At 37.8% G+C, this 15,533-nt stretch overlaps 1 protein-coding gene across 6 annotated transcripts in view; it reads left to right on the plus strand.

The window, feature by feature from the left end:
* The first annotated feature begins 87 nt into the window (after positions 1-87).
* Positions 88-15,533, plus strand: part of BCLAF1 (BCL2 associated transcription factor 1) — a 33,656-nt gene continuing 18,210 nt past the window's right edge. For 3 of the 6 annotated variants that reach the window (XR_001883762.1, XM_017863740.1, XM_017863742.1), the window contains exons 1-6: positions 88-236; positions 7,200-7,303; positions 10,021-10,134; positions 11,106-12,017; positions 13,362-14,027; positions 14,164-14,333. Coding sequence is in view for 5 of the 6 variants with exons in the window: in XM_017863740.1 (XP_017719229.1) it covers positions 10,031-10,134; positions 11,106-12,017; positions 13,362-14,027; positions 14,164-14,333 (1,852 nt within the window). In the remaining variant the exon portion in view is untranslated. The remainder of the gene's footprint in view (positions 237-7,199; positions 7,304-10,020; positions 10,135-11,105; positions 12,018-13,361; positions 14,028-14,163; positions 14,334-15,533) is intronic. The other 3 variants (XM_017863745.1, XM_017863744.1, XM_017863741.1) reach the window with 3 other exon arrangements.

Below are 15,533 nucleotides of genomic sequence, written 5' to 3' on the forward strand. Positions count from 1 at the left end.
AAGGCCTCAGGCAACATCTTAATAGCAGCCAGGAAGCCGGACCAGAGAGGAAGGGTGGGCGGGGCTTGCCCGCATATTTAGGGGCACCCGAGGCCACGCCCCAGATCGGAAGTGACGGAGACGAGCTAGCGCGTCGAAGGTACCTCTATGGTTTTCCTCGCGTTCTTGAGTCGGGAAATGGCCGCTGTGTGGTTGCAACGGAGATAAATCCCCGGAACCGCGATTCGGCGTGTCAGGTAGGCCTCGCGCTGTATTCAAGTTACTCAAGAGGCAGTGAAGACCGAGGACAGGCCATATTTTTGACTCTTCTGTGGGTGGTGACGGGTTGGCGGCAAAAGGAGAACCAAGGAGACGTTGCGCCGTTATTTATGCGTTTTTTCGTCAGCTTCCTTCAGGTTTTCGAGGCACTACGGGCCGAAAAGGCCGGGCGGGGGCGCTGAGCAGTGCTAACGGCGCGCGCGCTCGTGTTTGCGAACCTGGCTCGAGACCCGGAGCCCGCGCGGCCTTCCGTGCGCGTGCGCATATATTCCTCTTCCACCCTTCCCCCATTTCTTCAGCCCGTATCTCTGCGCGCGCCCGACTGAGCCTTCCGCGCACGCGCGCTCGTCCCTTTCTTTCTACCCCGCCTACGGCACCGACGGCCGCGGGAGGTGCAACTTGTGTCCGCCTCTCATTGGTTAGGACTGCCACCTTTCTTCCTGGCCTTTGGGGTTTTGAGAAAAATAACTGTGACCCGCAGCAAAGTGCGTTGAGTAAGTCTACCCCTTTTCTCGTGGTCTTTAAAACTCCTCCCTGGCTTCAGACTACCCGTCAGTTGATGCCTCATTTTTGTGATGCTACTAGGTTTTAGGGCTCTGTTCTGCCCCTGGCTGCTAACCCTAGTTCTCTGGAGTTAATTTCAGTACCCGCTGCAACCCGCTGTTTTGAAGCTAGCGCGCGCTGTTGACTTGTGGTGGTTGCCTAGTTACGTTTCCCTAGCGAGGGGATTGGGTCTTAGCTGGTGGTTCTGAGCCTGGCTCTGCCCCATCCGGCTGAAAGTGCGGTTCTTCACGAGTACTTGCAAAGCCGAGTCTTTTCAGCAAGTGATTCAGCCCATTTAGTCGTGTCAGAAAAGTTGCAGCCACAATTGGTAGACAGCTGGTGTGAGAAATGGGTGGGAGTGGCGAATTGGACTTTGCCTTCATTTTAAATTCATGAGTTGGCTTTTAAGATTCGCTTTTAAAATTTATTTCTTCAGAATCAAGCTGAAGTACCAGCAGCTACTTTGCTACCTCAGACTTTTTGAAAAAGCATTTTAGAATTGGAAAAAAATTAAGACAAGTTGAAAGCAAGTGTGGCTAACACTGATGAAAAAGATGAACAACTTCAGACTTGTACCTCATTGCAACAGCGTCTTTCAAATTTTTTGGTATTACAAAGCAAAACAAAATTTATTGTTCCTCGTGTGAATTCTCATTTCAGTTCGACTCTAGTTGAAATGGTTAGGATACTGTTTAGGCAGTAAATAACCTTTACGTAGGAAAAACTGCTACAAGGTTTGTGCATTTTTGATCATAACCAATTCAGGATAAATAATTTGATGGGAAGGAAAAGTGACTCCTCGGCGGGAGTTGAGGCTGCTGTGTGCTATGTTCGTCCCCCTGCACTCCAGCGGGGGCAACAGAGCGAGACCTTGTTACTTAAAAAAGGTAGCTCATGGTAAACAACCTTGGAGCATCTTCTCTTAGTGATATCATACTTTAACCATTACATTGTGGTGAACACTGAAATATCTTCTTTAATTCAGGTAATTAAAATGGTGGCAAAGGAAACTGTTTAGCCAGAGCTCTTCTTGACTTTGGAGAACAGAGGTATTGTAAGACTTGGTGATAGACCTGTAGGTCTGATAGGCCCACTGGTAGGCTCAGCTCAGGTCTGGTTGATTGATTTATTTATTTTTGAGACGGAATGTCGCTCTGTCGCCCAGGCAGGAGTGCAGTGGCCCAATCTCTTCTCATTGCAACCTCCCGTCTCCGGGTCCAAGTGATTCTCCTGCCTCAGCCCCCCGCCCCGCCCCCCCAGCAGCTGGGACTGCAGGCGCCCGCCATCACACCCGGCTAATTTTTGTATTTTTGGTAGAGATGGGGTTTCACAATATTGGTGTCGAACTTCTGACCTCAGGTAATCCACTCGCCTGGCCCACCCAAAGTGCTGGGATTACAGGGGTGAGCCCCTGTCCCCGTCCTCGGTTGAATTTATTAAACTTTTGTGGGCAGCAAGCTGTACGAGGTTAACTATGTGATGAGAAGACTTAGAAATGGAGAAAGTTTTATCAGTTCTGTGTAGGGCTTGGGTTGGGAGTTTACGGAAACTACTTTGGAAATCAGTAGTTGCACACTAGCTGACTTCAGCTGTGTAATTTACAGTGATTTGTTATTTAGCAAATAAGTAGAAGAGGGAATTAAGAAGCTAAAATCTCTGGGTACTTGTTGGATATGAATTTGTTGTTTACACTCAGGTAATAAGTGTTACCTCAGTCATAGCATTTAATATCTTCTGACTGTCCCTAAGGCTGAAAACCAACCAGTATACTAACACGAACATAATACTAGCCTGTATTTGTGTAGTATTTTAGAGTTTTCAAACACTTTGATTTTATTTATTTGTTTGAGACAGAGACTCGCTTTGTAGCTCAGGCTAGAGTGCAGTGGCGCCATCTCGACTCACTGCAACCTCCGCTTCCCTGGTTCAAGCGATTCTCGTGTCTTAGCCTCCCAAGTAGCTGGGACTACAGGCGCCTGCTTGCCACCATGTCCCGCTAATTTTCTTTTCTTTTCTTTTCTTTTTTTTTTTTTGAGACACAGTCTTGCTCTGTCGCCCAGGCTGGTGTGCAGTGGCGTGATCTTGGCTCACTGCAACCTCTGCCTCCCAGGTTCAAGTGATTCTCAGCCTCCCCAGTAGCTGGGATTACATGGGATTACAGGTGCACGCCACAAAGGCCGGCTAGTTTTTCTGTTTTTGAGATGGTGTCTTGTTCTGTCATCCAGGCTGGAGTGCAGTGGCATGATCTTGGCTCACTGCAACTTCCACCTCCCGGGTTCAAGCGATTCTCCTGCCTCAGGCTCCAGAGTAACTGAGATTAGAGGCACCCGCTGCCACGCCCGGCTAATTTTCATATTTATAGTAGAGACAGGGTTTGGCCATGTTGGCCAGGCTGGTCTCAAACTCCTGACCTGAGGTGATCCGCCCGCCTTGGCCTCCCGAAGTGTTGGGATTACAGGCGTAAGCCACTGCACCCAGCCCAGACATTTTATTAAGCATATCTGGAAAGACTTCTAAATGATGCTGATTAATGCTGTATCAAAAATATTAAGGTAACCTTACCTGCAAGAATCATTTTAAGTAAACGTGGTTAGCTTGCAGAAAGGCTAACCACGTTTAGCCATTGGTAAACCTAAACAAGGTTTACCAATAATGATGGCTAATGCTAGATTGTATACCATGAGCCAAACATTAAAACTAAGCTGCTTACGTGCCTTAGTTCATTTAACCCTGTACTTGTAAGAAAGTACCATTAGTAACCTTAAAAAAAAAACAAAAACAAAAAACATAAAAAACAAAACAATACCAACAGAATTTGAAGCTGACAGATTAAGTTAACTTGCTCAGTGTTGGTCAGTTAGTTAATGGCTGAGCCAGGATTTGAATCTAGTCTACTGGAATAATAGTCATGGGCTATATTTTTAGGATTTGAAAAGATGGAAATAGCATTAATTTGTTTACAACAACCTGGGGACCAAACTCCTTGAGTCTGCTAAAATGAAGACTAGGATCAAGTATGCTTGAAATCGTAATCTTAAAGAATTCATTTTGGGTGGCTTTGTCTTGGATATTTTGTTGAGCCCTAGTTTCTTTGCTCTGATCAAATTTTCTCTTTTTTTTGAGACAGCCTCACTCTTGCCCAGGCTGGAGTGCAGTGGTGCAATTTTTGCTCACTGCAATCTCCGCCTCCTGGGTTCGAGTGATTCTTCTGCCTCAGACTCTGGAGTACCTGGGACTATAGACGTGCACACCTCGTCTGGCTAATTTTGGTATTTTTGGTAGAGACGGGGTTTCACCATGTTGGCCAGGCTGGTCTCGAACTCGTAACCTCAGGATCTGCTCTTTCGGCCTCCCAAAGTGCTGGGATTACACGGTGAGCCACCATGCCTGGCCTGATATAATTGTTTTCTAGCTGGTTTCTGATCACTTATGTTCTCGCTGGTCATTATGTATTATTTCATGAAAGATAGGCTCTGTTAAGATATTTAAGAACCTTATTTTTAAAAGTAAAACCTTTATTTTATCCTGTGTTCCTCATTGGTTAGTGTATCAAGTGGCTAAAGATACATACTGCAATTTATTCCTAATCTCTCTATACAAGTGGGAATCTATTAAATGATCTTGGTTGTAATAAAGGGAAGATTAGTTTGGCATTTTTAATTTTGTATTTGGGTTTTGGCCACCTCAGGCACCTTTTAGGGTATTGAAGAGAGAGCACTGGAGTTGGAGTCAGGAGATTTCAGTCAAATTTTGGATTAACTATTTACAATCCGACTATGGGCGCAAAAAACGGCAAACATATCTTTGGTTTTCTCCCCCAAACTTCTCCTCCGAGATGTTTAAATCTAAAACCTAGAATTTAAGGGCACTAGTGATTTCCTCACTCTCTGTACTTCACACCCCTGACAATCCATTAACAAGTCATTTTGACAAACCACATCTTGAATTTGCCTCTTTTTTTCATTGCTGTTTATTTTTTATATAGAAGCCATCTTAAAATGAAATCAGATGAGTGACTTACCCAAGCAAACCCTGCAAGGGTTTCTCAACCAAGTAAAATCCTGGCCCCTTTTGATGATCTACTAGATGCTGTTTGATCTGGTCCATTCCTCCTCCTGCTGCCTTATTTCATACACTCAACTCCTTGATCACGTTGCCTTCTTATTGGTGTTTCTGTCCTGAATTTGCTAAGTTTGTGTCCTCTGCCTAGTATGCTCTTCCCTCTGTGGATCTTTTCTGTGTTCCCTGTCCTTAGACCCAAATGTTACCTCCTTAAAGAGGGCCCAAGGATCCACCTAAGTAGTGCCCCTGCCCTCCTCCTCTGCATGTCAACTTGTACTTTTTCCCCCGTCTCCAATGTGGCACTTGCCACTATTTGATTTTTTTCTTGTTTTCTGTCTTCCTCTCTCTGAAAACTTCAAGAGAGTAGGGAACTTAAAGTCCTCCTTAAAATGTTGTATTCCCAGCATTAGAGTAGTAGTGTCTGGCATGTAAGGCACCTATTTCAAGTTATTTGGAAAGTTTAGAGTTCTCTATTTGAAAGATGGGATTAATACGTAGCTCATGAGATTATCAGGATCAAATATGAGATTATTTTATTTAAGTCACCTAGCACGGTTCTTGGCACATGGTTGATATTTAGATGTTTAGTTTGCTATGATTTGTTGCTGGTATCTGTTCTTGATTTGGTTTTTGGAAGGCAGGGACCACTTACATAGACATATTTCCTATAGTAACTAGTATTGTGCTTTGTATGTAGACTTTCATTTTTTAAAAATTAGCTGAACTAATCAGCTTTGATACTGATTTATTTATCACATTTTGTGTATTATTTGAGTTATTGGTGTGGATACTTGAATATATTTATAGATTGTGAACAGGAATGTATATCCACTGGTCTAACAGCCTGTGTTCCCTCTTCTGTCAGTTTTTTATATCTAGTGTTTATTTTCTTTGAACTTCAAAATATCATGACTTGAAGTAAAGAGATCTGGCAGTTGAGTCTTCTCTGGATATATATAGAAATTAGTCTTTTGAAATTGTTTAGGGAAATGTTAGCTAAAATGAGCCTTGTATCACTTCTAGGAGTGAATCAGTAGTAATGACTTTCCAGGTCAGAATACAGTTTTTTAACAGTACTCCAGTTTAAAATACTGCCATTTTTTTCCTCTGGCCACTTGGGGTTTTGATATTTTAAAAACCAAACTTATATGGCCTTTAGAAATCCTTTTGTTTTATACCCAGCCTTACTTGGCTTTTTGACTTTACTATTTTTTTAGTATGTTTCCCATAATAGGTTCCGATTCCTCCTTCCTAGCCTGAACTTCAAATCTCTCCCCAGTTGGAGAGCCATGGATATTTTAGGAGACACTATTCTTGATTCACCAGTTTAATGTTACCATTTCTTCTTTGTATTTCCAGTCTCATTTTATTTTTAAAATTGGATCTTGGTAAGAGTTACAGATTTCCATTTAAACTTCTTCATGAATTCTTTTTAGTGCTGCCGTATATTAATCTTGTATTCCTTAGTTTCTGTTCCCCTAGTGCTTTAGACTATCCTTTGCACATACTTGATGTGAATATACACAGAGCTAAACTTTTCAGTATTGGTAACTTGAATATTTTGTGCAAAGTGTATTTACAGAGTAATGATAAATTATTTTAGGAAGAATATTTACTTTCAATAGATAAAAGTTTCATTGCTGACTGTTCTTTTATTTGAATATACATGTATCAAGATGCTTTTAGGCACAGAATTTGAAGTTACTATGATGGCTGTTAATGTGGATTTTAAAATCGTTTTACATGAAACTAAATTGTGTGAAAGGAAGTACCAAAGAGAATAAGTAGCAAAACATTAAACTCATATTTTAGATGTTATAAAGTAGAGCATTATGAAAATTATAGATTACATTTTTTTTTTTTTTTTGAGATGGGGTCTTGCTATGTTGCCAAGGCTAAAGTGCAGTAGCTAGTCCCAGGTGTGATCACAGCACATTACAGTGTCAAACTCCTTCTGCCTCGGCTTCCCAAGTAGCTGGGACTACAGTCTTGTGCTACCTTGCCCCTGTAGCAAGATGGCATTATGTTAGCTACCTTGGAATTTTCTGATGAAACGACAACATATCATGTTTCCTAAAGCTCAAATTGCTAAAATTAGAATTCAAGTAGTTAAAAAGATGCTGTCAGTTTCGTAATACACTACTGCATTGTGGTTTACAAAAAAGTTGAGTTTTAGGCTTTTATGTTTAAAAGTTTCCTATTTCCTGAATTAGTTTTTCCTTCCCTGAAATTGTAAGTGCATTTATTAGAGTTTATTGCAGTGCCCAATATATGCATTGTAAATAATGGTTATTTAATTTGACATAAATCAAAATAATTTTTTTTGTCTTCGCTAGGAATTTGAATTTAGAGTTTAATCTCTCAGAGCATTCTCTCCAGGAGGAATATTTACAGTATCTGAAAGACTTCACTTGACTTCTTGATCCTGCTTAAAGCCAAGGTAAAGAGCATTCATTTTTCTAGTTTTCACTTTTGACTTTTTTGAGGAAATGTCGCTACTGAATTGATGATTCAGTTTTTTGTTTATTTTGGTGACTTGTATGAAGTAAGTCAGATACTAAGTTAGTTTTAGGGAAAAGGTTCTTTTTCTCTCTTCTTCCAGGCTGTGTTCCTGCTTTTTCTATTTCTATAAACACATCTACTAAAAGACTCAGGACATACAAGATAAACTCTGCTACTTAACCCATTTTCCCTAATGTAAACAAGAGGAGATTCATAACTTGTTTCTACTGTAGTGTTTAGGTAATTCAAATTGATTGCTTCTTATGTGTTAGGTGTATTAAGTGAATTAAGTTTATCAACTCATTAAGTCCTCTACAAGTCTGCGAAGTAGGCACTGTTATTTTCTTCGTTTTACAGTTGAGGAACAGGCTCAGAGAGCTTAAGGAATTTGAATTCATGTAGTTTAAATGCAGAGACCATCTTCTTAGCTTTTTTCCTAAGTGTATTTTTGCAGTAGAGCAGAAGATATCCATTTCTTTTAGACTGCTATTTGATAGGCATGCTTTCTTTCCATTAGTTTTGAAGTTTCAGGTGTAGCTATTAAAAGCAAAGCAAAACACAAACCTTTAAAATAAACTTGCTGCTTTAAAAAATATCCAGGTTCTGGGGAATGCATTCATTTGATAGTTACTTATTAAATACCTGTTGTGCTTATGTGCACAATGTGCCACAAGCCCAACTACATCCTGTTGACTGGAAAAGCCTACAGAATTCATGAAACCTTAACAGAAATTACCATCCAAAAAGCCTCAAGAGCCAAGAACAGAGATTCTGGAGATACAGCACAACACAGCATCTCTAGCTCTTAGTAAACCATAGTGTTTTATTTACAGATTAATACAGTGGAAAAGAATGTTGCCTTATTGCTGGACTGGATCTCCAAAATCATTTCCAGCTCTGGTTTCTTCTTACAGTGTGTCTGATTATCTCAGAGTGGGATAAAAATAAATATCTTAAAGTAAATTTGATCACAATGAATGTAAATTACATATTTATGTTCTGTTAAAATGTTTGGGAGGACAGAATTTTGAAATCAGATAGCACTAGAATGTTGCAGTTCCCAGTGGCCAAGATTCCTTCCTCTACAGGCTGTAAATTTGGTTTTTGCCAATCTCATGATGTCAAAACTACAGTTGCTAAACCAAATTTGTGTTCTGCGAGGTATCAGATCTCTCTGTGTTAATGCTAAATTTCTTTCTTCTGTGTTGTGGAATTCTTATTCTGCCTTTTTGAACCCTGAACCTATGTTTTATTTCTGTCTTTATGTATTTCTTGCTCCCTTGGGATTCAGAAGAAGAGTGAGAGAAGACAAAGGTGGTAGTCTATTAGAGGATAGTTATGTTCTGTTTTGAAATCAGCATTTATCTCAAACATCTCGAATTTGTTATTTATATTGTTTGATGAGGAGCTATCCAGGTATTACCATTACCTCTTCTATAACTGAATTAATCTTAGTACTTCCAAATAGTATTTTATTAAACTCAACAAAGTCTAGGTAGGTAAAATCAGTGCCTTCAAAAATATTTGGTTGTAGGAGATACTATTTAAGTATTATGGGAATTGCAAGCTGTTAGAAGTTTAATAAGTTGATTTTTATTGAAATGAATACTTTTTGAGTAAGTTAGTATAAATTTGAAAATAGTTCTACGCAGCAAAAACAAGCTTGAGAGGCTAAGATATCTCAATTATTGAAAAGTTGAAGAGAGGCTAAGATATCTCAATTATTGAAAAGTTGAAAATGTGACATTTGGGATGTACATGCAGTGATTTGCTATATATGTATATTTTTTCAATTTTGTGAGGAGTAGATCTTATAAATCAATTAGTTCTGACAGTTACTGATTTCTGTACCCATTGAGGTCTAATTATAGCATTGGATACCATGTAGTGTTTAGAAAAGTTAAACTACTGGTGCCCAAGTTTTTTTTCTTGTAGTTCTAATATATCTTTCTTGAAGTAATCCCTCCAATTCTTTATCTTTTATTCTTCTTATATCTTCTTAACAGAAAGCTTCAGGGTGAACTAGTCATTGTCACAAAAGTCCACTTTATTCTGGAGTCATGAGTACTGAGAGCAGACCCACGGCTCCAGCTGTTCAGAAACTTAGTGTCCTGTATACTATATAGTACCACTCCAGACAGTATTGTGTATATGGAGTGGTCAGCTCAGTCTCATTTTCAAGGCCATAAAGCACTATGATAACAGCCTAGTAGGTTTATTTTTTGTTAGTATTGTGACACTTTATTTTATTTCAGTTGCTTTATCTGTAATACCTTTATTATTTATTTATCTTTCTTACAGGAGAGGTAGGCATTTGTATTGGGCATGGAATAACACATAACATGCTGCTGCAGTCTGATCTCATTGCTCTTTCCGGCTTCTGCAGCTGCTGCCTTTTTGGATTGAGGCACATAAGTGGGGCAGTCCATAAAAATCTTCAGTTGTGTCTTTAATCTACAGTATCTATCATGCAGGTGAAAACAGTTTTAGTCAGGGATAATTGACTTGTCTTCTGAATACTGATTTGAAAATGATGGTGAATAATAGCCTTTGAGAAGCTTTTGTGAAAATCAAATTTTATCTGAAAATAAATAACGTAAAATTTTAAAAATCATATTGTAATTTTAACCTTTTTTTGCCCTATCATTTGATTAGGAGAAAAGAAATGGGTCGCTCCAATTCTAGATCACATTCTTCAAGGTCAAAGTCTAGATCACAGTCTAGTTCTCGATCAAGATCAAGATCTCATTCTAGAAAGAAGCGATACAGGTGATTTAATGTGCTTTAAATTTTTAAAATAATGATATCAGTTATTATTTGTTGAATGCGTATCTTAAACACAGTGCTAAACCCCAAAATGTATTTTATTCTCAAAGAACCCTGTGAAATGGATCTGTTGTTACCCTTATTGTAAGCGAGAAATTGAGAATGTCCAACTAACAAGCTCTAGTAAATGGCAGAGCTTGGATTGAAATCCAGTTAGTCTGACTCCAGGTCTCAAATTTTACTGTATAATATATGGTAGCTTTCTTTGTATTTGTCCACAATGTTAAGAGGTGAATTGGGTAATGCAAGAATTTGACAGTGAAAAATCTGTGCGTATTGTTTTATAGTTTCTCATTTCCAACTTTGATTCTTTGAATTCTAACAAAATAATTTTTTTTGTTAAAAAATTAACAACTCTGGTTATTTTTCTTTAAATAGTAATACATACTTAGCATAGAAAACAGAAACCAGAAATTGAAAATACAAATGACCATAATCCCATTAAGAATTAATAGTAGTTGATGATTATTCTTTTTTTCCCCCAGGCTTAACTTTATTTTATGTATATATTTAATTAATAATACCTCACTGATACAGTTTTGTGTAATCTTTTCCCCATTTAACTGTATATTATGTCATCCCATTAAATATTCTTTTACAATTATCAGTTTAAGTGCTTGCCTAGATGTGCTACAATTTGCTAATATGTCCTAATGTGTGTGATGTATATATAACACACGCACGTGTGTGTGTGTTTTGTGCCTTCATTTTTAAGGTCTTTAATGTATTCTCTCAGTATTTACCTTAGTGAGGCTTTTTGATTAGAAACCATAAACTTTTGTACAGATGAGTTTTTTTAAAAAAGTCTATTTTTACCTTTACCGTTTATTTACATGCTATATTCAACCAGAATATTTAGAATGGTAGGATGGAATGCTTTATTTTTCTTGCATTGATATTTATTTCATTTTTAGTTCTAGGTCTCGTTCCAGAACATATTCAAGGTCTCGTAGTAGAGATCGTATGTATTCTAGAGATTATCGTCGTGATTACAGAAATAATAGAGGAATGAGACGACCTTACGGGTACAGAGGAAGGGGTAGAGGGTATTATCAAGGAGGAGGAGGTAGATATCATCGAGGTGGTTATAGACCTGTCTGGAATAGAAGGCACTCTAGGAGTCCTAGACGAGGTCGTTCACGTTCCAGGAGTCCAAAAAGAAGATCCGTTTCTTCTCAAAGATCCAGAAGCAGATCTCGCCGGTCATATAGATCTTCTAGGTCTCCAAGATCATCCTCTTCTCGTTCTTCATCCCCATATAGCAAATCTCCTGTTTCTAAAAGACGAGGGTCTCAGGAAAAACAAACCAAAAAAGCTGAAGGGGAACCCCAAGAAGAGAGTCCGTTGAAAAGTAAATCACAGGAGGAACCGAAAGATACATTTGAACATGACCCATCTGAATCTATCGATGAATTTAATAAGTCATCAGCCACATCCGGTGATATTTGGCCTGGCCTTTCAGCTTATGATAATAGTCCTAGATCACCCCATAGTCCTTCACCTATTGCTACACCACCTAGTCAGAGTTCATCTTGCTCTGATGCTCCCATGCTCAGTACAGTTCACTCTGCAAAAAATACTCCTTCTCAGCATTCACATTCCATTCAGCATAGTCCTGAAAGGTCTGGGTCTGGTTCTGTTGGAAATGGATCTAGTCGATACAGTCCCTCTCAGAATAGTCCAATTCATCACATCCCTTCACGAAGAAGTCCTGCAAAGACAATCGCACCACAGAATGCTCCAAGAGATGAGTCTAGGGGCCGTTCCTCATTTTATCCTGATGGTGGAGATCAGGAAACTGCAAAGACTGGGAAGTTCTTAAAAAGGTAAAGACTAAAATACAGAATCTACAGTATAATACTATTTTTGTTCTTTGAATTCTATTTGGAATTAAAAGACGTAAATTTGTGATACATATTTAGCGGTTTTACTCTTGACTTCCTTCATTTTAAGATAATTCCAAATTGTTTTTACTTTTATCTGGTGAACTTTGGAAGCTAAGTGTTTTAATAAAAATTAATTTATCCAGCTACTCAGGAGGCTGAGGCGGGAGGATCTCTTGAGCCCAGGAGTTCAAGGCTTTGGTGAGCTATGATTGTGCCTACTGCACTCCAGCCTGGGCAACAGAGCAAGACCCTGTCTCTTTAAAAAGAAAAAAACCCACTAATTTCTGTTTCTCCTCTTAATTTTACCATTTTGGTCCAGAATTAAAATACAGATGAGGAGAAGTTGAGTAGCTTAGAGCATAACTAAATGATATATGTTAATAACTGTAGATCTTTTAGAAATTTAGTTTATTAAAGTATTGGAGGCTTATTTTGTTCTTTTCATTATTAGAATGTGACCTACATAAATAATGCAGCTATATTGCATGTTCTTAGGTGGCATAAACAGTCTGGCTGTTAATATTTAATGATTTCAGCCTGACTATACAAAAGGTAATGGTATTTCTCACTGACTAATGACATTTGAAACAGATACATTGTTTAAATTCTGATCTCAAGTGTTGCTAACAATGAAAATTGGTTGCTTCATGTATTGTGATTTGACTTAAAAGTGAGAAAATAGAGGAAACATGCTGTTTGTGGAATAGCACTGCACAACCTAGAATTTATGATTGAACTGATCATTAGTTTCTATGAAACAGTGCCAGAAATCATTATTTTTCTAGAGCAAGTATATATCAACTGTTTTGTGATGCTCATAAAGAGTATTACCGGAATGGTATTTAAATCCATTTGTGTGAACTCCTGTTTATATTAATAGATAAGTAAGTGAAACAGTCTGAATTTTGGGGGGTAATTATCAAGAGAATTCTAACATAATGTGTATTATCCTTAGTGGTTCTTAGCTTCAAAAATTAAATTCAGGCAATCTCTAGAAGTTCGTGATAGTGCAGAATTGTGGATTGTGACTAAATAGGACAGGTTTTTGGTTGGCTTTACTGTTTAAACTTCAGAAGTCAAATGTAAATTTATTTTAAAAGTTAGTACATAAGTTCTATATGGATGCTTTCAATGATTTTTAAAAGTGGGGTCTGAAAAAGCACTTTTCAATAGGGTTTTTTCTCTCTTGCTGGTCCTGAGGGATTGGGCAACACATTTAAATATGGAAGCGATCTACAATGAATGCAATCCAGAGTTACTATCCTCTTCTCTGCTTATTCGCAGGTTCACAGATGAAGAGTCTAGAGTATTCCTGCTTGATAGGGGTAATACCAGGGATAAAGAGGCTTCAAAAGAGAAAGGATCAGAGAAAGGGAGGGCAGAGGGAGAATGGGAAGATCAGGAAGCTCTAGATTACTTCAGTGATAAAGAGTCTGGAAAACAAAAGTTTAATGATTCAGAAGGGGATGACACAGAGGAGACAGAGGATTATAGACAGTTCAGGAAGTCAGTCCTCGCAGATCAGGGTAAAAGTTTTACAACTGCATCTCACCGGAATACTGAGGAGGAAGGACTCAAGTACAAGTCCAAAGTTTCACTGAAAGGCAATAGAGAAAGTGATGGATTTAGAGAAGAAAAAAATTATAAACTTAAAGAGACTGGATATGTAGTGGAAAGGCCTAGCACTACAAAAGATAAGCACAAAGAAGAAGACAAAAATTCTGAAAGAATAACAGTAAAGAAAGAAACTCAGTCACCTGAGCAGGTAAAGTCTGAAAAGCTCAAAGACCTCTTTGATTACAGTCCCCCTCTACACAAGAATCTGGATGCACGAGAAAAATCTACCTTCAGAGAGGAAAGCCCACTTAGGATCAAAATGATAGCGAGTGATTCTCATCGTCCTGAAGTCAAACTCAAAATGGCACCTGTTCCTCTTGATGATTCTAACAGGTAATTCCATACTGATCCCCAGTAAATAATCTGTGGGTAGTTAATATTCCAGTTAATTATCTTAAACTTTCTGAACATACCTTTTTTTATTTAAACCAATGGTATATTTTGTGTGTGTGTGTTATCAATGTTCCAGACCTGCTTCCTTGACTAAAGACAGGCTGCTTGCTAGTACACTTGTCCATTCTGTCAAGAAGGAGCAAGAGTTCCGATCCATCTTTGACCACATTAAGTTGCCACAGGCCAGCAAAAGCACTTCAGAGTCATTTATTCAACACATTGTGTCCTTGGTTCATCATGTTAAAGGTATGCTTAGTATGTTTCGTATTGTGAATTAAATTTATCTTGCATGCAAATAAAAAAATGAGTAATTATGCTTAATAATTCATGTACCCCAGGGCTAGCAAATATACATCAATGCTATTAAAACTTGGAAAAGTAGTTTCATGGAAGAGTCCCTAGTCTTGATAGCATTGAAACTTAGGAAGATAGTTAATAAAAAGTGATTGAAATGCTGGAGAAACCATACCCTAAAAATCTGTATCATGGTAGAACATGATGTAGATTTGTTGAATGCTAAAAGTGTTTTTTAAGTATGTTATTGTAGTGTATTTGAAGTGCAGAAGGCTTACAGATAGTCTTTTATTGCATGCCTATGGCTTGTGATAGTAAATGTTGGCATAGATTTATAACAAAGTCAGACAGGATTATTGAATATTATTTACTAAGAATTTCTTTTCAACTTTTAAAGAAATCTGAAGTGGAAAACTTTCTTTTTTGCACTTAATTTTAATATATAAACTTAAAATGATAAAACGAAAATTTATCAGGATTTTTAGAGGAAAAACGTTCAAGAAATTTAGAAGAATATTATATAAATACTGACTACATGAATAGTCACTAATTAGGGTAATGATGACACTTCTTTAGGTCCTAAAGATAAGGGTGTTTATTTCAACTAAAGTAATGATTTTTTTTTTTAAATTTTTACCAGTATGTAATTATAGTTGCAAAGTTACTAGTAATTTTCAAAGATTTTTAGGTATCCCTTTTGGGTTAGGTTAAGTTTTGTTTTTGTGTTTAAAAAGCAACGTACTATGAGACATGTTCTTTCCCAGGAACTTCAAAGACTGTTGTCCTTTAAAATTAATCCCCTCCTAGCTTTTAAAAAATTTGTCTTTTGACATGAGAACAGCTCACTGTAATAGATGAAACTTGGCTCTAGCAGTTCTTTATGCAGTTGATATATCAGAACAGTGAACAGTTAAATGAATTTCTTTTGGGCTGTAATTATTTAAACACGGTAACAAGACGGTTTTGCTATTTGACTCTAAGTAGGTTTGTGAACCAGTTTATGACCATATTACTGTGGTACATAAAATATGAAACATTCTTTTTTTAAATTTTTTAATCTTTTTTGGCCTGTCTCCACATTTTACAATTGCTGAATTTTGAGATCAGGTTTTGATAAATTTTTTCCTTTTTCTTTTTTCTTTTTTTTTTTTT

The sequence above is a fragment of the Rhinopithecus bieti genome, unplaced genomic scaffold, assembly GCF_001698545.2.
Source record: "Rhinopithecus bieti isolate Rb0 unplaced genomic scaffold, ASM169854v2 scaffold_73705, whole genome shotgun sequence".
NCBI lineage: Eukaryota > Metazoa > Chordata > Mammalia > Primates > Cercopithecidae > Rhinopithecus > Rhinopithecus bieti.